Source organism: Vanacampus margaritifer, chromosome 12, assembly GCF_051991255.1.
Source record: "Vanacampus margaritifer isolate UIUO_Vmar chromosome 12, RoL_Vmar_1.0, whole genome shotgun sequence".
Taxonomy (NCBI): Eukaryota; Metazoa; Chordata; class Actinopteri; order Syngnathiformes; family Syngnathidae; genus Vanacampus; species Vanacampus margaritifer.
The window spans coordinates 5,480,441-5,499,620 of record NC_135443.1 but is presented as its reverse complement, the minus strand read 5'-3'; the positions used below and the strand labels follow the sequence as shown (position 1 = coordinate 5,499,620).

The following is a 19,180-nucleotide window of genomic DNA, read 5'->3' as shown; positions in this document are numbered from 1 at the left end:
AGACGTCAATACCATCCGTGGACTGTGGCATGAGAACCCGGGGCATGTTCACCGTAATGTTTGCCGAGTCATGCCTGTGGTTTGACACCTTAGCTTGGTCGGGATGCCAACGCGAGCGTCCGATGCATTCCCCTCTCCCCCGTGATTGGAGCGTGACCGTGTTTAAATGTGTAGTAACGAGCAGCGGGCACATGATTGTGTGTGCGTGAGCGCGCTGCTTGGCTTGTTGTTTTTTTTTTTTTTTACTGTTGACTCTCTCACTAAACGCAGCATCTCACACACACACATTGAAACACACTCTGCTTTTTTGGCTTGGCCTGCATGCCTGTGGCTTGTGCTAGTCTGAGGTTGGTGTAATGATGACACACACTCACACACACCACACACATAGCTTCCAGGACCCCCACAAACATGACTTGGCCCCGGGGCCGCGGGGGTATATTGTAGTGCTGACAATGCTCCCCATTACTCTTAATTACTCAGCAGAAATTGTTTAAAATGGCGGGTGTCTCTTGCCTGTGTCTGCCCGCCTCCCCATATATCGGCACACGCTTGCTTACAAGCAAGTTTAGATAGGAATCCATTATTTCAACATCGACTAATCGAGTGATTGGATGAAAATTTATTTTGCGTTACTGAAAAGCAAAAACGTGCATTTGAGTCATAAATTTATTATCGTCTGTATTGTCTGTGAAATTAAGTGTATGGTTTTTAAAAGGCGGAGCCTAGCCTGGTGAGTGACGTGGGTGTCAGCGAATAAATGTAGTCGAGTAGAGTTGGTATCGTCCACAGACAATATCGGCTGTATTGTCTGTGAAATTAAGTGCATGGTTTTTAAAAGGCGGAGACCTGGCCTGGTGAGTGACGTGGGTGTCCGCGAATAAATGTAGTTGAGTAGAGTTGGCTGTTGTGAGCTCAAGTCAGGGGCCGGCTGTTAAGTGGCTAACCGGTCGCCACAGCCACGTCGTATTCGTCAAAGCCAAGAAGCCACGCCCCCAACCAAGTCTTAGCCACTCCATAGCGAGTCAAGTCGAGGCCAATCAGGTCCTGTCACGTCACGCCCGTCCCAGTCATGGCGACCGGTCTACTCACGTCCTGTCCAGTCACGGTGACTAATCCAGTCACGTCCTGTCCAGTCATGGTTGTCTGCTCACCTATTGGTTAATTAAAGTACCACACGTTGCACATGGTTCTTGTTTTCCTGCATTTGGGTCCGCCATCCCTCAACCACTCACGTTCCATCATGACAGCTTTAATCTCAATGTATTATTGATTGAGATTGCTGGTCAGATTGATTGTTTTATTGATCGATTAACTGTTTCTGTTGACTTTATATAGACAAGTAACAGAAGTAAAAAAAAAAGGAAGTAGGAATGAGTAAATAAATAAATAATGTATCTAGTCCATGAAATAATGACCCATACAATGATTGGGCGCTTTACATGAAAAGGTTCAAATAGCATCAAACTGTGACTAATTTCCGTCCTCATCACAGCGCCGCATGTACTGTGAAGTATCAAAGCGTTCATCTACACGACACCACTTCAGAGGACGTAACCCGACGAAGACGGCTTTAATGTCTTTGCCTCTTTTTATCATGTGACTTGAGAAAAAAAAGGAAAAAAAAGCACCGTAATTTCCTGGCCATCTTCTAATCGAAACGCTTCTAATTACAGGCACAGAAGGTGTATTTGGGAAGGGCTCGTGCCGGGAAACTGCACGCAGCAAATGACTTTCAAAACAACAACAAAATCACAATTCGCTGCATCTTTGTGCGCCGCCTGACGGTTCGAGGGAGCTTCTAATTACAAAGTAGCCGGCGACAGCAAAGACTTGCACTCACCAAGGCACGGCCGATACTTTGTTATTACCTCGCTGCTCTTACCATTTGATATGTCAGCACCCTGTCTTGTTTTTAATGTTCATCTAATGACATGCCCCCCCCCCACCCCACCCCCTCCCTCCTCCATAGCAGGATGTGGCACGCTGTCTGGGGGCTGCTCCAGTAATGCCTCATTAAAAGTAGCATTTTTTTTTTTTTCTGTGTGTGCATATCTCAGTCATTTGTGGGTAATGAGTTGGTGCGGCGCACACGGCCAAAGTATTCCAACCATGCGCTCGCTCCCAACCCGCTGATTTGTGAGAAATGGCGCGACGTGTTAAACAACAACGCTGGTAATTGTCCCCCCCCCCCCCAACCCCCCTAACTCCACACCACCCTTCTGAAAAATGTTGGCGCCTCAAACTATGGCAATAAATAGGTCAGCGACAAGTGAGGTTATTAAGAGTAGTGTTTAATAAAACATTCACATTCTCAATATAGATAAGGTTTTCTTATAAAACAATATGTAACACATTTACACTGCATGCGGCACCGTGTTGAGATAATACTGGTGTTGACTCCATAGCGCAATCAAGTGCCCCCCCCCCCCCCCCAAGAGTACTTTTTACAACAAGGCTGAGGAACCTTTTGTGATATCGATCCAAGGGCCATGCAGAATTTATGAAAACATGTCATGATCAAACTTTAGTGTTTCCCTTCCTGTGCTAACTCGCAGATTTTTAAGCACTCAAACAAAGTATGTCAAAGTAGCTGCAGTTGTTTGAAAGTTTGTATTATCATTACTTTGATGTTCATTTCATTAGCCGTCTATGCCGATTTGCATTCAATGTTAGCATTAAGCTAACTTGTAGGAATGGTTTTCTGTTTAAATATGCTACGCGTGGGTGAGTAGCAATACTAGAAATGATCAATTTAAAGAATAGAATATTGCCATTCGTTTTATGGAATTTTAAGGAAAACAATTTGGACATTGTTTTTTGGGGGAAATTTGATGTCTCAAAAGTACTCCTGCTATCAGTCAGTGACTACGCAAAAGTGGTATTGAACATCCCTAATTCATATAAAATGTTTAATGATCTTGTTTTGTAACATTTTTTTATAATAAATTTCGAAAGCAAGCACACTTTGCAATTAATCTTGGGGTCAATTTTCCTCAAAGTGATATTAGACGATAAGCAGGAAGAGTGAAAACAGGTGCTAAAGGACACTTTGAAATCGGTTTTAATACGTTCAAATGTGTTTAAATTTATGACTACAAAAATGATACGGTCCGTACATGTGGTGGATTTTCACCTATTTCAGATAAGTCTGGATACTGTTTTATTATATATTATGAACATTTGTGTCTTAAATGCATTTAAACTCTCTGGTAGGTTCCCCAGCCGTCATTCACAAAACAGTAATTTACTGCAATAACCGAGGCTTCAAGTTCCATAAAAACAGAAACAAAAAAACAGCTCTGCCATTAACCGCCGTGGACAATTGATCCCGCCCCCCCCCCCCCCACCACCACCACCACCACTCCCCCCCTCCCCTTCTACATCCCCTCTCCTCCATTCACAGGCAAGTCCATCATCTCTGCGGGTGTATCACTTTTCCCAGGAAGCGCGTCTTTGCTTCCTGGCGCTGTCTCGGTGTCAGCAGCGTTGGCAGGAAAGAAAGTCTTGGGTGTTGGCATACGTGTGTGCGTGTCAGTGTCTATGACCCGTGTGTGTGTGTGTGTGTGTGCGTGCGCGTCAGCGTCTCTGACAGGTGTGTAGGTTCCGGGCCGACGTCCTGCTGACGGCGTCGCCCCTCTCGGGCCTGCACGCCAGGCCGTCGCCGCAGTCGCAGCGCTGGAAGAGCTCCAGGCCGTGGGTGCCCTTGCGGCGGTGGCGCGTGCACACCTGGCCCTCGCTCAGAACCGGCTTGCAGATGCGAGACCAGAAGTGGCGGGCGCAGCAAAGGCCCGCCGAGCAGTCGGCCGAGCGCAGGCACGTGTCTCCTTCCTGACCTTGGATGCAGAAACAAAACATGGCAGATGATAAGTCATTGACAAGCCTGCATACAAGTTTACAATTGAGATGGTGCAAGATGGCGCCGAAGCAATACTTTTATATTAGATAGGGTTTTGGCGTGAGCACAAAAACAGCAAAAGACATTGATACCCCCTAAACATTTTTGTAATTAGCTAGACAGGCCACAAGATGGCGGTAAAGGACTTCTTATATTTAAATGAAGCTCCTCCACTGACTCCAACAGAGTTCATTGACACCAAGACGCCAAAGCACTAATTTGACATTTACATTAGAGAGGATCAGCGAATAACGGAGGAATAGGTTCTAAAAAAAATAATCTGTGAATTTGTGAATGTCAACCTGCAAATACACACACATTTGTATATATATTAGGGCCGCAACAAGCGACTATTTAAATAAATGATTGATCTGTTGATTGTTTTGTCATCCCTTCATTCAAAAACAGTTGCTGGTTTGGTCTGTAACATGCCAGAAAATAAGAATTTTTTTTTAATTATTTTCCAAAGTGAAAGCAAATGTTTTATTTTGATGTGACGCAAAGATGATAAATCTGCTTTCATGGAGGACTACAGAAATCGGGAGCACATTTGCTGCTGAGAAACTGAAATTCTAAGGATTTTATATATTAAAAGAGGTATCAAAATAATTAGCCATAAATTTGGCCGCAGATTTTGAAAATCCACGACTGATGGACACCTGCCCTACAAATTGCCTCAAAATACTACTTTTCTCTAAATGAAGCTCTCAACTTTAGATTTACATAATTCCTTGGAAACACGGTGCCAAAGCGACACGTCTACGACCTGTGCACAAAAATAGCTGATATTTTTTAGTGGATAGGTAAAAAAAAAAAAACATCCGCATGCAGCCAAATCTGTGAATACTAAATTATGAATATACAGATGTGATGCTACAAACAGTGCCAAAGCAATACTGTTCTTATTATTAGCTGGCCTGAGCCCAAAAAACAGCAAATAGGTGAGTTTTTCAGAAAGTTACAGAAGCTAAATTCCAAAGTAAAATCCACAAATATGTGAATGCTTAAGTGCTCATATGAAGGGTTTACTTTATTCCACCTACACTATTAGCAAGGGAAGTGGAATGAGCCCTGCCACAAATACCAAAAATCTGCAAAAATCTTACACCCCCGCAAAAAAGGTTGATGGTGCCAAAGCACTACTTGTATACAGCATTAAACAGGTTGATGGCCTGTTTCAGAAAACAGTAAAATATTCTGAAGAAATGTGCTACCAAGTAAATCCACGTGTAACAAATAGACAGGGGCTACATAGCACTTATAAAAACATGGACGGTCACCTATTTTTTTCTTTGGTAAATGATATAATTACCTTTCACATTGTGAGCTTCGAGGACAGTGAGCGGCCTCTTGGCATGATGCTCCATCGTGTTGTTGTATAAATGCCAGCCAGGGCCATCAATGTCATTCGTCTGGCACACACCTGAACAACAACAGGGCAATATGAATTTACACTTGTGGAAACAAGAAGAGTATACGTTGACTTTTATTTGTTTAACTTTCTCTTACCGTTGCTGCAGCGGCTTCCGGCGCAACACATGGAGTCGCGTGCGCAACGCTTCCGGTTCTTGCGGCACGGCAGACACGCACTTCGGACGTCGTTGCAGTATTCGTCCCCGCCGCAGTCGTCGTCGTCCGCGCACACACCTGACTGCTGGGGTGTGTGTGTGTGGGGGGGGGGGGGGGGAAATAACGGGGCAGCCGTTAAATTACAAGACAAATGAGCTCCTTGTACGCACATGGACGCATTTACGTACGCTAACTTGGACGCATTTACGTGCTAACTTGTACGCATTTACGTACGCTAATTTGTACGCATTTACGTACGCTAACTTGTACGCATTTACGTACGCTAACTTGGACGCATTTACGTACGCTAACTTGGACGCATTTACGTACGCTGACGTTTACGCACGGGAACTTTTACGCACGCTAACTTGGACGCAAGGAAAGAGACTTGGGAGCGTACCTGCAAGGCGTCCACGGGAGATTTGTGTCCCACGCTGCCCGGCGATGAGGTGCGCGGACTTGGGCTGACCGGGTCGAAGTTCTTGATGGCGTTGGAGTTGAGCAGAATCGGACCCGCGTCAACGTATCCAAGCAGCGAGAGCCACACAGGCAGGAAGCAACGCGCGGCGCATCGCAGCAGCATGACGGGGATCCTTTTCTTTTTTTTCTCTTCTTTTTTTGGGGGGGGGTGGTGGTGGTTCGCGAGAGCAAAAACAAGACGTCCAAGGAATTCCTTCTCCAAAGTTTTCCAGAAGAGAGTTTGTGTCTAGTGTGCAGGCGCGTCTCCAGTGTCGCCCCAAGTGCCGGCTCGGTGCTTTTATACGCGCGGAATTGTTTGTCTTCCCGCCCCCTCGCAGAGCACAACAAAGGCGAAGGGCTGGAATTTCAAAGAGTGCACGGAAAACGCTCATCTGTTTGAGAGTCATGATAACGACCTGTTAAGTCTGTCTGATTGCGCGGAGGGGACCGCTGCGCAAATAAGGATTAAGGGAAGATGGCTTTTTGAAAATGGGCTCCAGCGGGGAGACAGACAAGTCGGCAGGATGCTTCACATGGCAACGGTGGGCAGAAGAAATCATTTGATGGATGGACGGACAGACAGACAGACAGTTTTCTTTCTTTTTCTTTTTTACCACACTTGACCGTAAAACAATATTCAACCACTTTTGTCTTCTTTATCATCGTTTTAAATGTTACATTTTGATGTCATATTTAAACATACATTGTACAAAATAAATTATTTATCTCAGTTGATCTTTCATTCATTCATTCTTTTAATCGTAATAATACTAACAAGCATGAATTCCAGCTCGTTAGTAATACTGTATTAAGATTAAAAAATAATATTTTTTCCCCGTTTTCCTTACATTATATGAAAAATATTTCCCCAAAAACATCTTTAAGCATAATACATTTTTTAAAATATTTTTTTCATTTAGTAAAGCTCAATGAATCATTTCTTCATTCCCCCTAAGGTCCTATTTGTTGTCTTTTTTTTCTTGTCCCCAAAATGATCACTTTCAGGCCCACAAAGACAAACATAACACAAGTTTGTCAAGATGACAAAATAAATAGTTAAGACACACTTAATTCAATCTGGTTACATCACAATATTGCCCATTTTTATTTCCAGAATGTTTTTGTTCATTTTGTACACACGACACAACCCTCTAGTATTTTGCCTCTTTTTTTTTGTGTGTAAGCGAAAAGACCATATACACAATAAAAATAATATTTTTAAAAGAAATGAAGATTTTGTTTTTGTGATAAAGTAAAAGTTAGATCACATTTTTCCAAACCTTACTTGATTATATCACATTATTAACATGTTAAAATGAGGAAGAAGAAAAATGTGTGAGGTCACTGGAAAACTCGAGGCAATTAGGTCTTTATGTGATGATAAAATGATCACACACACCAAACAAGTCAAAACAAGTGATTCTCAAAGTGTGCAATGAGTACCACAAGTGGTAGGCCATACAGGCTCCCTCTAGTGGTAGTCAGAAGAAGCACTGAATCAAGTATAGATTTTAAAAAATAAATAAACATGAAATAAAAGCAAACATATTGGAGGGGGGATTCTTGTAATTTATGTACACGTTTTTGGTTAAAATACAGTACAATACTTTTTTTCGTTTACTTTTAAAAATGGCACATTTTAAAGTACAGTTCAGTTGTATTAAACAACGTGCAGTACAATAGATTTGCATTTAATCTTGCTTTTTTAAATATATTTTTTTTCAGGATTTCCCCCCCCCCCCCAAAAAAAATACAGTTCAGTGGTCCAAGTACTGTACAAGATTTGTAACTATTTATTTTTACACATTTAAGATAATTTTCATTGTTAAATGTGTACTTTTATGTGCAAAATATTTTAATCTAATCATTTAACTGTTCAGATAAAAATAATGTTACACAGGTTTACAACAATTTTAAGGAATAAAATCTGTAATTATTGCCTCGGCTTTTTTTGTTTTGTTTTTACCAATAAAAATTAAGAACTCACTAGTCTGATGACATCATATGATAGATATTGCGCATTTTGATGTTTTTGTTTTCTTCTTTTTCTTAAGAGTTATGTGTGTTTTGTGGTCATCCTTACAACTTTGCCACAAAATTATTCATTTGACTTCATCTTATGTGGAGCTAAACAAATGTTTGGCGTCTTTGTCAGAGCTAATTCCATCATGTTCTTTGACATTCAAGCGTCTTCTGAGGCTGATTGAAGTCACTCGCGTCGATTAACTCTTCATTTGATCCCCTTGTTTGCCAAAGGGAGGGCTCAAGTGGCGGGGGGGCAATTATGCCCCCCTCCCCCGATGACACCAAGGGGCGGACATGAATGTGTAGGATATGCAAGAAGACCATTAAGGGGTGTGAAAAGTTGACCGAATTAATAGGCTTCCGTGGCGAGTCCTCTCAGGCTTGACTGGCACTTCGGAGATGAAAGGACACCCCTCGACCCTCAAGGGACCCCCGTTTGCGTTCTGGCTTGTCGAACCCGAGTCCGAGCTGTCCTTAAAGGCTTCAAAATGTGTGTATTTGACGGGGAATTCTCCAGCCAGACTTGTTTACACGGAGCGCTTATCTTTAACTGGTTCTTCTTCGTGTGTGTCAATACGTGTAACATGACGCCATGTTGGTCCGGTGCGATGTCGTTGAAGCGGCCGATAAACACGAAGATGAGCGCTAAGTGAGTTCTTAACACTTGACAAAGCTTCACGAAGGCTCTTTGGTGCAGTTTAATTGCAGCATGGCTTTTGAAGTGACGCTTTTATCTGCGCTTTTTTGAACGTAGTCAGTCCCTTTGAAGCGCCATCTTTGCCCTTTGATCTCCATGACGCGTCAACCTGTTGTCACCTCCACAAAAAATACACTATTCAAAGGAGTAATACCTTAACTCGAGGAATTTGACTTATAAACTTACCAATAAGTCACTCACAGTAGATTTTTGCTGGGAAGACATTAGTCGGGTCGTGCATGTGTTTATTCTCATTCATTGAAGAAGTCCAACGGTGGGAAAGGGCTCACTTACCTGCAGCGCCCTCATGTGGACACTCAACATCACAAACTAAACTTATCAAAAATATATTTCAAATATTTACTATATTCGAATATTTTTATCAAGTTTTTTTGTTTTAAATTATATTTTGACACCACAAGCAAGTGAGACTGGTACAGTCTCATTAAAAATAATCTTGTGTCATTGACATTTTATAATTTTTTAATTATCAATGTTTTCAAAAATACATCTAGTTAAACAATGGTCTTTAATTTAATTAATAAAAAATAAAAATAAACTTAAATATATTTTAAAACTCTTAATTGTGTAATTCCCTACCAAAACCATACGCCTAAATTAGATATTAGATGGACCATGTAAATAAAAAATATTTTACATGCATGCAATACATATATTCATAATGAAATAAGTTAAACAAGACCGCACAGATAGACGAACAAGAACAATTTAGTGTTCATACTGTTCAATGAACCAAACATGTTTTTGAAATTCAAAACTTAAGTATAAAAGTTGATTCAATCTCAATATAAAAATGTTTAGTCACTTGTTTAAATTACTGGCATTTTATCTGGGAAAATGGTTTATATTATTATAAAAACACCAACACACATTAGTTGTTTTTTTTATCTCTATAATTCAAAAATTCATACACGTGGCACTTTGCAAAATTAATTTACAGCAATGAAACAAAAACAACACAAGGCAAATATCCGGCAGCATGAAGATGGTCTAAACATGAATCCACTCACTTTTCAATGTTTTAGATAAACCTGCATTTATAATAAAAAATAAAAATAAAAATAAAATTGTCTTTTGGTATATAACTTAAAATAAGCACTAATAAATAAACATCTATTTTGGGATCAAATGGCACGGCTGTTGTATTCCACTTGATCATTTTAACACGCCATCTCTCAATGCATGAATAACAGAACCCTATCTTCATAATCGTAACACTTGTGCCGATTTCAATCCGCCATTTGATTCCTTCCCTCAACGTGGTCTCATGTCTGAACCGTATGCCACATGACCCAAATATCGAAAGAAAAATGTACAACTGCAAATCATTCCTGCTTCTATGATGTGTGCGATTTCATAACGATGTGAAAAGCATGTCATTGCAGTCGTTCATATGTGATGGATTTATATGAAATCGTTTTTACGGACGAGGTGTACTTTTCAGTTGTGTGTGTTCATGCAGCATCAAAAAGGCCTTGCGACGATGATGATGATTTTTATGCCGTTGATTTAAGGCACTTACATTTTATGCTCTTGATTGTTGAGACGTGAGAAGTGACAGGTGATGCCTTCAAGATCGCTTTCAACCTCATGCAGATGTGATGGGAGGAAATACAAAACAAAATCCACAAAATAGACAGCGTCATTAATATTCAATTAAGAAAACCAAGCACAGGAAAAGATAGAAATCACTGTACAAAAAAATGATTAAAAAAAAAATCCAAGCAAACAGTACTGACATGTCACCATCTCTTCGTTGTGGTCCTAAATCAAGAGCAGCACCAAAGACATTGACACCGTGTTCACAGTTGGAGCTGTACAGGCGCGATGGCGGTCCAAACAATGTTTCATGATTTGTCTAACGGGGGAGCCGGAAAAAGAAACGTGCTATGAGTGCATAATGGACGACACATTACCTCATGGAAATGTTGTCATTTCACATGTGTCAGCTGTGTGATGGTTTGACATCTGAAACAGGGCACTTGGAAAGTCTCCTTTCTTTAACTGCACACAATTTTGTGCTTTTTATGTGTTCGCAATGTACCTTAAAGGGGACGTATTATGGAAATTGGACTTTTCCATTGTCTGCATACAAATAAAAGTACAACCACAAATGGGCGTATTCATTAAATTAGAGTGGCTTTAAGACTTATTTCGACACTCTCGCAATCTCATGTCCTGCATCTGCAATTCGGCCTATTTTACTGCCACTTCTCCTCATTCCTACCTCCACACTTCCCCAGAGTTGTCATTTCATTAAACGGACTCCGATGCTCTTTAAATTAGGGCCTCGTTGCCAAGTAAGACTCTGACAGGACTACGCAGCAGCGTTATCATGTCAAAGGCAAAAGGTAAGCAGAGCTGCAGTGTTAGTACAGAATAGATTAGCATTAGAGTTACCAGCGAGAAGGTTCTGGAAACTGAAAAGTATCAGGGGTGAGGTTTTACTACACAAATTGATAAAGTGTAATTCAGTGGTATGGTGATGAAGTGCTGTTCCCACCAGTGAAAATATAATCCGATTTTTATGGACAGTCACTTTTTATGGCGGGGATATGACCTTTACATTTATCAAAATGTTAATTAATACACACGGTCCCCTTTTTCTTTTTCTTTTTTAAGAAGAAAAAAAATGAAATTTGGATGAATTAGCTAAACGTGGCAGTCTGGACATGACGAGGCGAATTCCATCGATTGAGTCTCATAAATCTCTAAAAGGCCACAAATAATTATACGTTTGTTTTGCGAGTTCAGAAAAATCGCACAATGTGGTGATAGTTTGGAAGGTGGCATCGCTAGCTTTGCCAGAACGCCCTAACTCTGACCCTGGTCACCCTAGTAACGAAAGCCAAACACCCATAACCCAAAACTGAATGTTTTTTTTAAACAGGCTGTGCCAAATGGATATCAAGTGTGCTGCAATTCTTTTCTTTTTTTAAGACACCTGGGAACTTTTTAACTCATTCACTCCCAGCCATATTGTGTTCTATTGCTATAAAAACATGGAACCTACCAAAAGAAAGATTAGAGTCTCTTTTTTCCATCAGGAAAAAGAAGTATATTTGTATCTGTTTCCGTTTTGCAGCATTTAGCATTAGAATATCGCTAAGTTTCATCATTATTCACAAACCTGTTGAAAACACTGGGGAAAAGAGCTTGTTGCAACATGGCAATGGTTTATCTCTTATACTTTGCTGCCACCTGCTGGACATTTTTTTTGTAATAACTACCATTGCTTTATGCGACCTCTTCATGTCAGAAGCTCTATCAAAGGCTTTAGCATTTAAAAAACAAAACAAAAAAACGTATAAATACGTTTTTTGGGACCATGGCAATATTTAAAATAGGTTTTTATATGTTTTTGGGAGTTAAATTAAAGATAACAAATCTTGCATAATATGTCTCCTTTAAAATGTTCAAGACTACAGTATGTAATGCGGCAATCGGTGACATTCAGGTTAGTCGAGAGCACTTGTTGTACAACGGGAGAAGCGATGATCGGAGCACAACATTTCACATTTTCACACGCTTATTTATCCGAAAAAGAAACACCAACAAAAAAGCAGAAACATTGGCCGGCAGCCCGTCACGTGGGAACGTCGGCCATCCGTGGCCGGCCATGTTTGTGTGCGCGCGTGTGTGTATCCCTGCACTTCCTCCGCCTTAGAGCCGAGTGTAAGACAACACCGAACGTGTGCTACAGCTGTCCCGCTATAAATGCTTGATCCGGGGCCACAGTGAAATAAAGGCATATCGGTGACCCAAGTCGGGCGTTGCCATCCATCCGTTAAAATCGACTTCTTTGCTTTCTTTCTTCTTTTTTTTTTTTCTCTTTGACCACGTAGCCACGTCCTCTGCGTGGCCTTCGTATCAACAAAAGAAGTTTCTTTTGGTTCGGCGGCGAGCTTGAAGGAGAACTTCAGAAATCAACGTCCCAGCCCGAGTTGTCGTCAGGCGGCGGGTCCTCGTTGTCTTCGGGGAAGCTGTCAAAGTTACTCGTGTCAACTGCTGATGTGACCTGACCGGGACAACAACCGCCTTTGTTAAAACTTCGGCGCAGATGGAGAACAAAAGCACGAAATCCACTCACGTTGGGGATGATCGGAGGCGTCAGCGTCCCCTTCTTCAAGCCCTCCCAGTTAAAGCCCTCAAACCACCTACAAACAAAAAGAGCGCCGTAGATCTCACACTTTTTAAATACTGTATTCGGAGATTCAAGAAACATACTTATTTAATGATTCAATTAAAATGTATCACACTTAAAAGTTAAATCAACATTGTCTATAAATAAATATTTATCCATTCCAATCCACTTTATTTCTATAGCACATTTTATAAACAAGCGTGCTGCACATAAAGATCCGTATACTATCATAAAATCCAATAAAACCAATTACAAAAATAAAAACTGTCCATAAAATAGTAAAATAAAATTTAAAAAAAGAGTACATTAAAACAATTAAAAAATAAATATATAAAATATTTATATTATAAATATTTATAAAATAAATAAATCAAATAAAACATAAAAAGACAACGAAGACCATGTTTAGAAATACACGGTTTAGAGATTAAATAAATAAAAATGAAAGAAAGAGTTGACATATAAGAAGACCTTTTCTTTGCCTTTTTGTAAAGTCTCACGTAAAGAAAACACAGTGGATTTTCTTAATTGGAACCCTGCTATTCAAAGGAAGGAGGGACAGAGCCAGATAGTGAATAGCAAAAATAGAAGACATTTTTATGTCATAATAACACGTGCAATGAGATTAAAATCTGTGAAAAAAATTCGGACAAAAACAGGTAAAAAAAATGGGAGGATAAGTAACCTTAACATTTTTTGTGTAAATGAATACATTTTTATTTTGATATGTACCGTATTTTATTTTCTATATGTACGTTTTTTGAAAAGTTTACATTTCGATAAATTTTCAGATATCTTTCTTTTTCTGACCATATGCATTTTTTCATTGTAATTTGAGAAGTACTGCATACAAGTACACTTTGATTTTGAAGATGACAAAACTGCCAATATGATGGTTTAAAAAAAAAAAAAGAAAAAAGTATGCTTAAACACAAAAATAGATTTTATTTTCTGACATGCTAAAAAGGATACTGTTGAGGGAACTATATTTGTTATGTAATGATATTTTAAACATCTTCAAATTTTTTTTTTTTCAATTGTATTTAGCTAACAACTGCTAACCTTATTTAATGACACTGCACAGATGAAGGCAGCATTCTATTCATTGTATTTGATGATGCCATTATGAGCAAAACTGAAATAACGATGTCATCCACATGTCATCTCAGTCACGAATGAGTTTGCTTACTTGTGCTTTTGGATATCTTTGACGCCATTTTTCAAGTTTCCCAGTCGTTCAGAAGGATTATCCCTGCAAAGACAACGCGTTAGTTGCCACGCCGATGAAATCAATGGCAAGTCAAAAAGCACAAAACACTCACCTGCATAGCTTTTTGATTAAGTTGGCAGCATTTTTGGTAATTTTCTTTGGGAATTCAATCATGTCGATGCCTCTCAGGATGATGTTGTAGGTCTTCATTGGATCGGGGCCAGAGAATGGAGGGCTAGGAATCAATTAGATGAGATTTGCCTTCCATGGAGATAACGTAGCAAGAATGTTCCCGGGCTGCTGGTACCTGCCGGTCAGGAGCTCAAACATGAGGATTCCCAGTGACCAGTAATCGGCGGAGATGTCGTGACCCTTGTTCAGGATGATCTCCGGCGCGACGTACTCGGGCGTCCCGCAGAAAGTCCACGTTTTCTTCCCAAAGCCGATCTTCTTGGCAAAACCGAAGTCCACCTAGCGAGAAGACAGTTTGAAGTTTATGGAAGGAACATCTGGACCGAGATCGATTCTAGGCGCTCCTTCCTACCAGTTTGGCGTAACCCCTGTGATCCAGTATAAGGTTCTCAGGTTTGAGGTCTCTGTAGATGATGCCTTTGGAATGTAGGTAAGCGAAGGCCTCCACCACGCAGCCTGTGTAAAACCTGGTGGTCGAGTCCTCGAATGAACCTCTGGGAACGGCAAGACAGCATTTCAGACGATTCACATTTACAGAACAGTGCTGGCCCGTGATTCGAGATGACTTTGTATCGCAAATCTTTTTTCCGTATTCAAATGAATAGCAATACCATTACAACCCGTTCCAGCCCCCAAAATGACAGCAAAAAAACTCAAAATACACTTTTTTTTTTTTTTAAATGTTCTCTTTTTTTGATGTTGCAGAAAACAGTTATTGGTGGTTTATTCAAAACTTTTTGTGGTTAAAAAAAAAATCATATGAAAAATTTCCAATGTAACTTTAATGGCATTTATTTACGGCTTTTTTACTGTTCATGCACTGGAAAAATATGTACAATGTGTTATTTTTAATATGGAAAATGGCACTTTAAAAAAACATATGTACACAGTAAACCGACCCTAGTATACTCGCTGTACGGCACTTTTTTTTCTTAAATTTTCAGAATATTTATGCTCTTTTTTACTAGTCTCTTTTTTTGTTTAGTTTGACAGTAAACTTTAACTAACGTGATGTAAAAAGACATTTTAAATACATGTAATTTGGTAGAGCATACCGGTCTCGGAGAATGGTCCACAGTTCTCCTCCTAAGCAGGCTTCCATCAGCATGTAGAGGTACTTGCTGTCCTTGAATGTCCTATAGAGTCTGGAAAACACACCGTAGTCAGATTTCTGACTTTAAAGTGAGAATTCTGAGGATAAAGTGAGAAGTCTCACTTTAAAGTCCGAATTCTGAGATAAAAGTCCGAATTCTGAGATTAAAATCCGAATTCTGAGGTTCAAGGGAGAATTCTCACTTTAAATCAGAATTCTGAGAATAAAGTGAGAAGTCTCACTTTAAAGTCCGAATTCTGAGATAAAAATTTGAATTCTGAGATTAAAGTCAGAATTTTGAGATTAAAATCAGAATTCTCACTTTAAATCCAAATTCTGAGAATAAAGTGAGAAGTCTCACTTTAAAGTCCGAATTCTGAGAATAAAGTGAGAATTCTTACTTTAAAGTCCGAATTCTGAGATCAAAATTAGAATTCTGAGATAAAAGTCCGAATTCTGAGATTAAAATCCGAATTCTGAGGTTCAAGGGAGAATTCTCACTTTAAATCAGAATTCTGAGAATAAAGTGAGAAGTCTCACTTTAAAGTCACAATTTTGAGAATAAAGTGAGAATTCTTACTTTAAAGTCCGAATTCTGAGATAAAAATTAGAATTCTGAGATAAAAGTCCGAATTCTGAGATTAAAATCCGAATTCTGAGGTTCAAGGGAGAATTCTCACTTTAAATCAGAATTCTGAGAATAAAGTGAGAAGTCTCACTTTAAAGTCCGAATTCTGAGATAAAAATTTGAATTCTGAGATTAAAGTCAGAATTTTGAGATTAAAATCAGAATTCTCACTTTAAATCCAAATTCTGAGAATAAAGTGAGAAGTCTCACTTTAAAGTCCGAATTCTGAGAATAAAGTGAGAATTCTTACTTTAAAGTCCGAATTCTGAGATCAAAATTAGAATTCTGAGATAAAAGTCCGAATTCTGAGATTAAAATCCGAATTCTGAGGTTCAAGGGAGAATTCTCACTTTAAATCAGAATTCTGAGAATAAAGTGAGAAGTCTCACTTTAAAGTCACAATTTTGAGAATAAAGTGAGAATTCTTACTTTAAAGTCCGAATTCTGAGATAAAAATTAGAATTCTGAGATAAAAGTCCGAATTCTGAGATTAAAATCCGAATTCTGAGGTTCAAGGGAGAATTCTCACTTTAAATCAGAATTCTGAGAATAAAGTGAGAAGTCTCACTTTAAAGTCAGAATTCTGAGAATAAAGTGAGAATTCTTACTTTAAAGTCCGAATTCTGAGATCAAAATTAGAATTCTGAGATAAAAGTCAGAATTCTGAGATTAAAATCCGAATTCTGAGGTTCAAGGGAGAATTCTCACTTTAAATCAGAATTCTGAGAATAAAGTGAGAAGTCTCACTTTAAAGTCAGAATTCTGAGAATAAAGTGAGAAATCTCACTTTAAAATCTGAATTCTGAGATTAAAGTCCGAATTCTGAGATTAAAGTGAGAATCAGAATTCTGAGATTAAAGTTAGAATCCTGCCAACCCTAACCCACCCCTCTCTTCTCTGGCCCTAATCCTAATCCGTACAAAAGCCATATTACATACCGAACAATAAAATCAGAGTGTGCCTCCTGCATGATGAGTTTCTCCGAGCGAATGTGCTCCTGCTGCCTGGTGTCGACGATGTGCCGCTTCTTGAGGATCTTCATGGCGAAGGTTTTGTTCTCGTCGCTCTTGAGCTGAACCTTAAGCGAGATGACGAAAGAAGGAAAAAAAGAGAATTAGCATGCGCGGCCGATTGGATTGGCGTCATTCATATTCCCATGGAAGAGTCACACCTTCCCCTTCTCCTTACCAGCTCCACACGACCAAAGCCGCCGACCCCCAGAGTGTCGATGATGTTGAAATCAGCCAGATTGAGATTGAAGAAAAAAGCATTCTCGGCTTCGTACCTGCGGTTCGTTTGAAGGAGGAGGGAGGGAGGAGAGAAAAGCCGAGACAAGGAACGGGATTAGACATTAAACGGTTGATGAAAGACAACAAGATAATCCACCCTCAACTTTGTCTTTGAGTTCATTTGTTTGCAAATCTCAGCGGATTACCTCGCAGTAATCTATCAGGCATGTCCTCAAGGATGCGGAGTGTATGAATACACAAAAAGCTTCCCACGGAAAGAGACTCAAGTGTCCTCAGCCTGCACCCATTACACGACAGCGGACATCTGTCCACCCCGTGCAGAAGAAATTGTTTCCACGTGTTCGTCTGTGATCCCATCACGCCGCCCGTGTTTTCCGGTTATTGTTTGAACCGGATCGAGTTTCGTCAGATCAGGATCTGGATCAGCGGTTTTAGTATTCCTCGGGCTCTTTGTGAGTCACTCGGAATATTTGAAACCAGCCGGCGGTCAGTTGCTCGCGCTACTCAAAGCTTAAAGGGAGACTTGACTCATTGATCTACTTTCAGCAGCAAAAAGTTCATATTTTGTCAAGAATGAATTTGATACCTTCATTATTTTTTGTACAATTAATACCTTTACAAACAGATATTTCCACTTGAGGTCGACTGAAGATGACATCACCTGTGCCGAGGAAGTAGGTAACGACCAATCATGGCTCACCTGTTTTCTGGGTTTGGCCAGCAAACTGATCCATGATTGGTCGTTACCTACTTTCTCAGCGCAGGTGATGTCATCTTCAGTCAACAGCAAGTGGAACATTTCTTTTTTAAAGATATTAATTGTAAATGAAAAAGTAATGAAGTTATCAAATTCATTCTGGACAAAATATGAGCTTTTTACTGCTGAAAATGGCTCAATGAGTCAAGTAGCACAAGTCAGCTCAGTGTTTATTACAAACAAAGAGAGGTAACCTAGGCAGGCTTTGTTTATTTATGTGCGTAGACCCGGTAACGAATTTAAAGGATTATTCACACGTGAGCTTTCGATTTTTTTTTATTCATTATCTGGAGGGATGCCCAGAAAAACACATCATTCAAATCCTTCAGAAAAAGAGGCTATTTTCTGTCATTATGAAGTGTCAGAAAGATTGATGGCGCGCCCAATTACACTCATAGTCAACAGAAAAGACAAATGCTCATATTTCAAGGCCAAGCTTGCCCACAAATAGCAAATGTATTTCCACAAGAAGCCAGCAGATGGCAGAATTGCCCTGTTAGAATGCTGCATTCGTTTGTCACGAACGTCTGAAATAGACTCACAAGAGCAGCCGATGATGTTTTTGGGCAGACTTAAAAGTGCATTCTTACACTTACGTGGATTTTTTTCCATCAGGGAAAAAGCACTTGTTGTTATTCCATAGCTGAAGCACTCAGTGGTGAAAGGGAACAATAAGAGACTGTCCGCTCCATCCAAAAGGATTTCAAGCCATAAGTCAAACCTTAAACAGATAAGCCTGACCTTGAAACAAAGCTGGACCGCATCCATCACGCACTTATCCCACTACACACATGCTAGACTGGCTTCAGGTTCAGATCAATGCTATTGCCCCTCATTCATGAACACCTTGTTGTTGAATTCAGTTTTTGACCAAGACATTTTCTGTAATGATCTTTTTTTTAAAAAAAAAATTTAATTGTACATTTTGTCCATGCCTCTTCCCGGGACAGTTTCCCAAGGTTTTAAGGCAAGGCAATGCAGCTTTATTTATATAGCACATTTTATTTACAGGGTAACTCAATACATGATTAAAAGTACATTTGAACACAGAGAACTAAACAAAACTAAACGAAAAAGAATGCATAGTGCAGAAAAAGATTTCAATGTTTCTTCCAGTGTTTATAGGCTTGGCAAGTATTATAGGGCAAATCCTGGATTTTTTTTTTTAACTGCTGATTGAAATCTATAAAAAGAGCAAAAAGTTAACATGGTGAAGCAGCATTCATCTGTTACGCTG

General features: G+C 39.7%; 2 protein-coding genes across 8 annotated transcripts in view; both read right to left on the bottom strand.

Moving 5' to 3' along the window:
• Window positions 1-3,383: 3,383 nt before the first annotated feature.
• Window positions 3,384-8,992, bottom strand: LOC144061799 (dickkopf-related protein 1-like). 3 transcript variants are annotated; one of them, XM_077582567.1, is made up of 5 exons: window positions 8,835-8,963; window positions 5,868-8,767; window positions 5,408-5,552; window positions 5,211-5,321; window positions 3,384-3,836 (listed from the first exon to the last, which is right to left on the bottom strand). In XM_077582567.1, the coding sequence occupies exons 2-5, from the start codon at window positions 6,048-6,050 to the stop codon at window positions 3,580-3,582; spliced, it is 696 nt and encodes a 231-aa protein (XP_077438693.1). In that variant the 5' UTR covers window positions 6,051-8,767; window positions 8,835-8,963; the 3' UTR covers window positions 3,384-3,579. The 3 variants fall into 3 exon arrangements, with proteins under 3 accessions (XP_077438693.1, XP_077438694.1, XP_077438692.1); XM_077582568.1 differs by having other exon boundaries at window positions 5,408-5,549; window positions 5,868-8,992; XM_077582566.1 differs by having other exon boundaries at window positions 5,868-8,987.
• Window positions 8,993-9,544: 552 nt separating this feature from the next.
• The window catches only part of LOC144061798 (cGMP-dependent protein kinase 1), a 108,529-nt gene continuing 98,893 nt past the window's right edge, over window positions 9,545-19,180 (bottom strand). For all 5 annotated transcript variants that reach the window (XM_077582562.1, XM_077582561.1, XM_077582564.1 and 2 more), the window contains 9 exons: window positions 17,125-17,221; window positions 16,875-17,014; window positions 15,271-15,360; window positions 14,568-14,709; window positions 14,331-14,494; window positions 14,136-14,258; window positions 14,003-14,065; window positions 12,760-12,826; window positions 9,545-12,687 (listed from right to left, as the gene is read on the bottom strand). In XM_077582562.1, the coding sequence (XP_077438688.1) occupies window positions 12,589-12,687; window positions 12,760-12,826; window positions 14,003-14,065; window positions 14,136-14,258; window positions 14,331-14,494; window positions 14,568-14,709; window positions 15,271-15,360; window positions 16,875-17,014; window positions 17,125-17,221 (985 nt within the window). In that variant the 3' untranslated portion in view covers window positions 9,545-12,588. The remainder of the gene's footprint in view (window positions 12,688-12,759; window positions 12,827-14,002; window positions 14,066-14,135; window positions 14,259-14,330; window positions 14,495-14,567; window positions 14,710-15,270; window positions 15,361-16,874; window positions 17,015-17,124; window positions 17,222-19,180) is intronic.

Excerpts from the sequence above, each read along its gene's own strand:
- LOC144061799 (XM_077582566.1), bottom strand. The coding sequence starts at position 6,050 with ATGCTGCTGCGATGCGCCGCGCGTTGCTTCCTGCCTGTGTGGCTCTCG. Across the intron at positions 5,553-5,867 it reads CTCCCGTGGACGCCTTGCAG|CAGTCAGGTGTGTGCGCGGA; the intron begins GTACGCTCCCAA and ends CACACACCCCAG. Across the intron at positions 5,322-5,407 it reads CGGAAGCCGCTGCAGCAACG|GTGTGTGCCAGACGAATGAC; the intron begins GTAAGAGAAAGT and ends GTTGTTGTTCAG.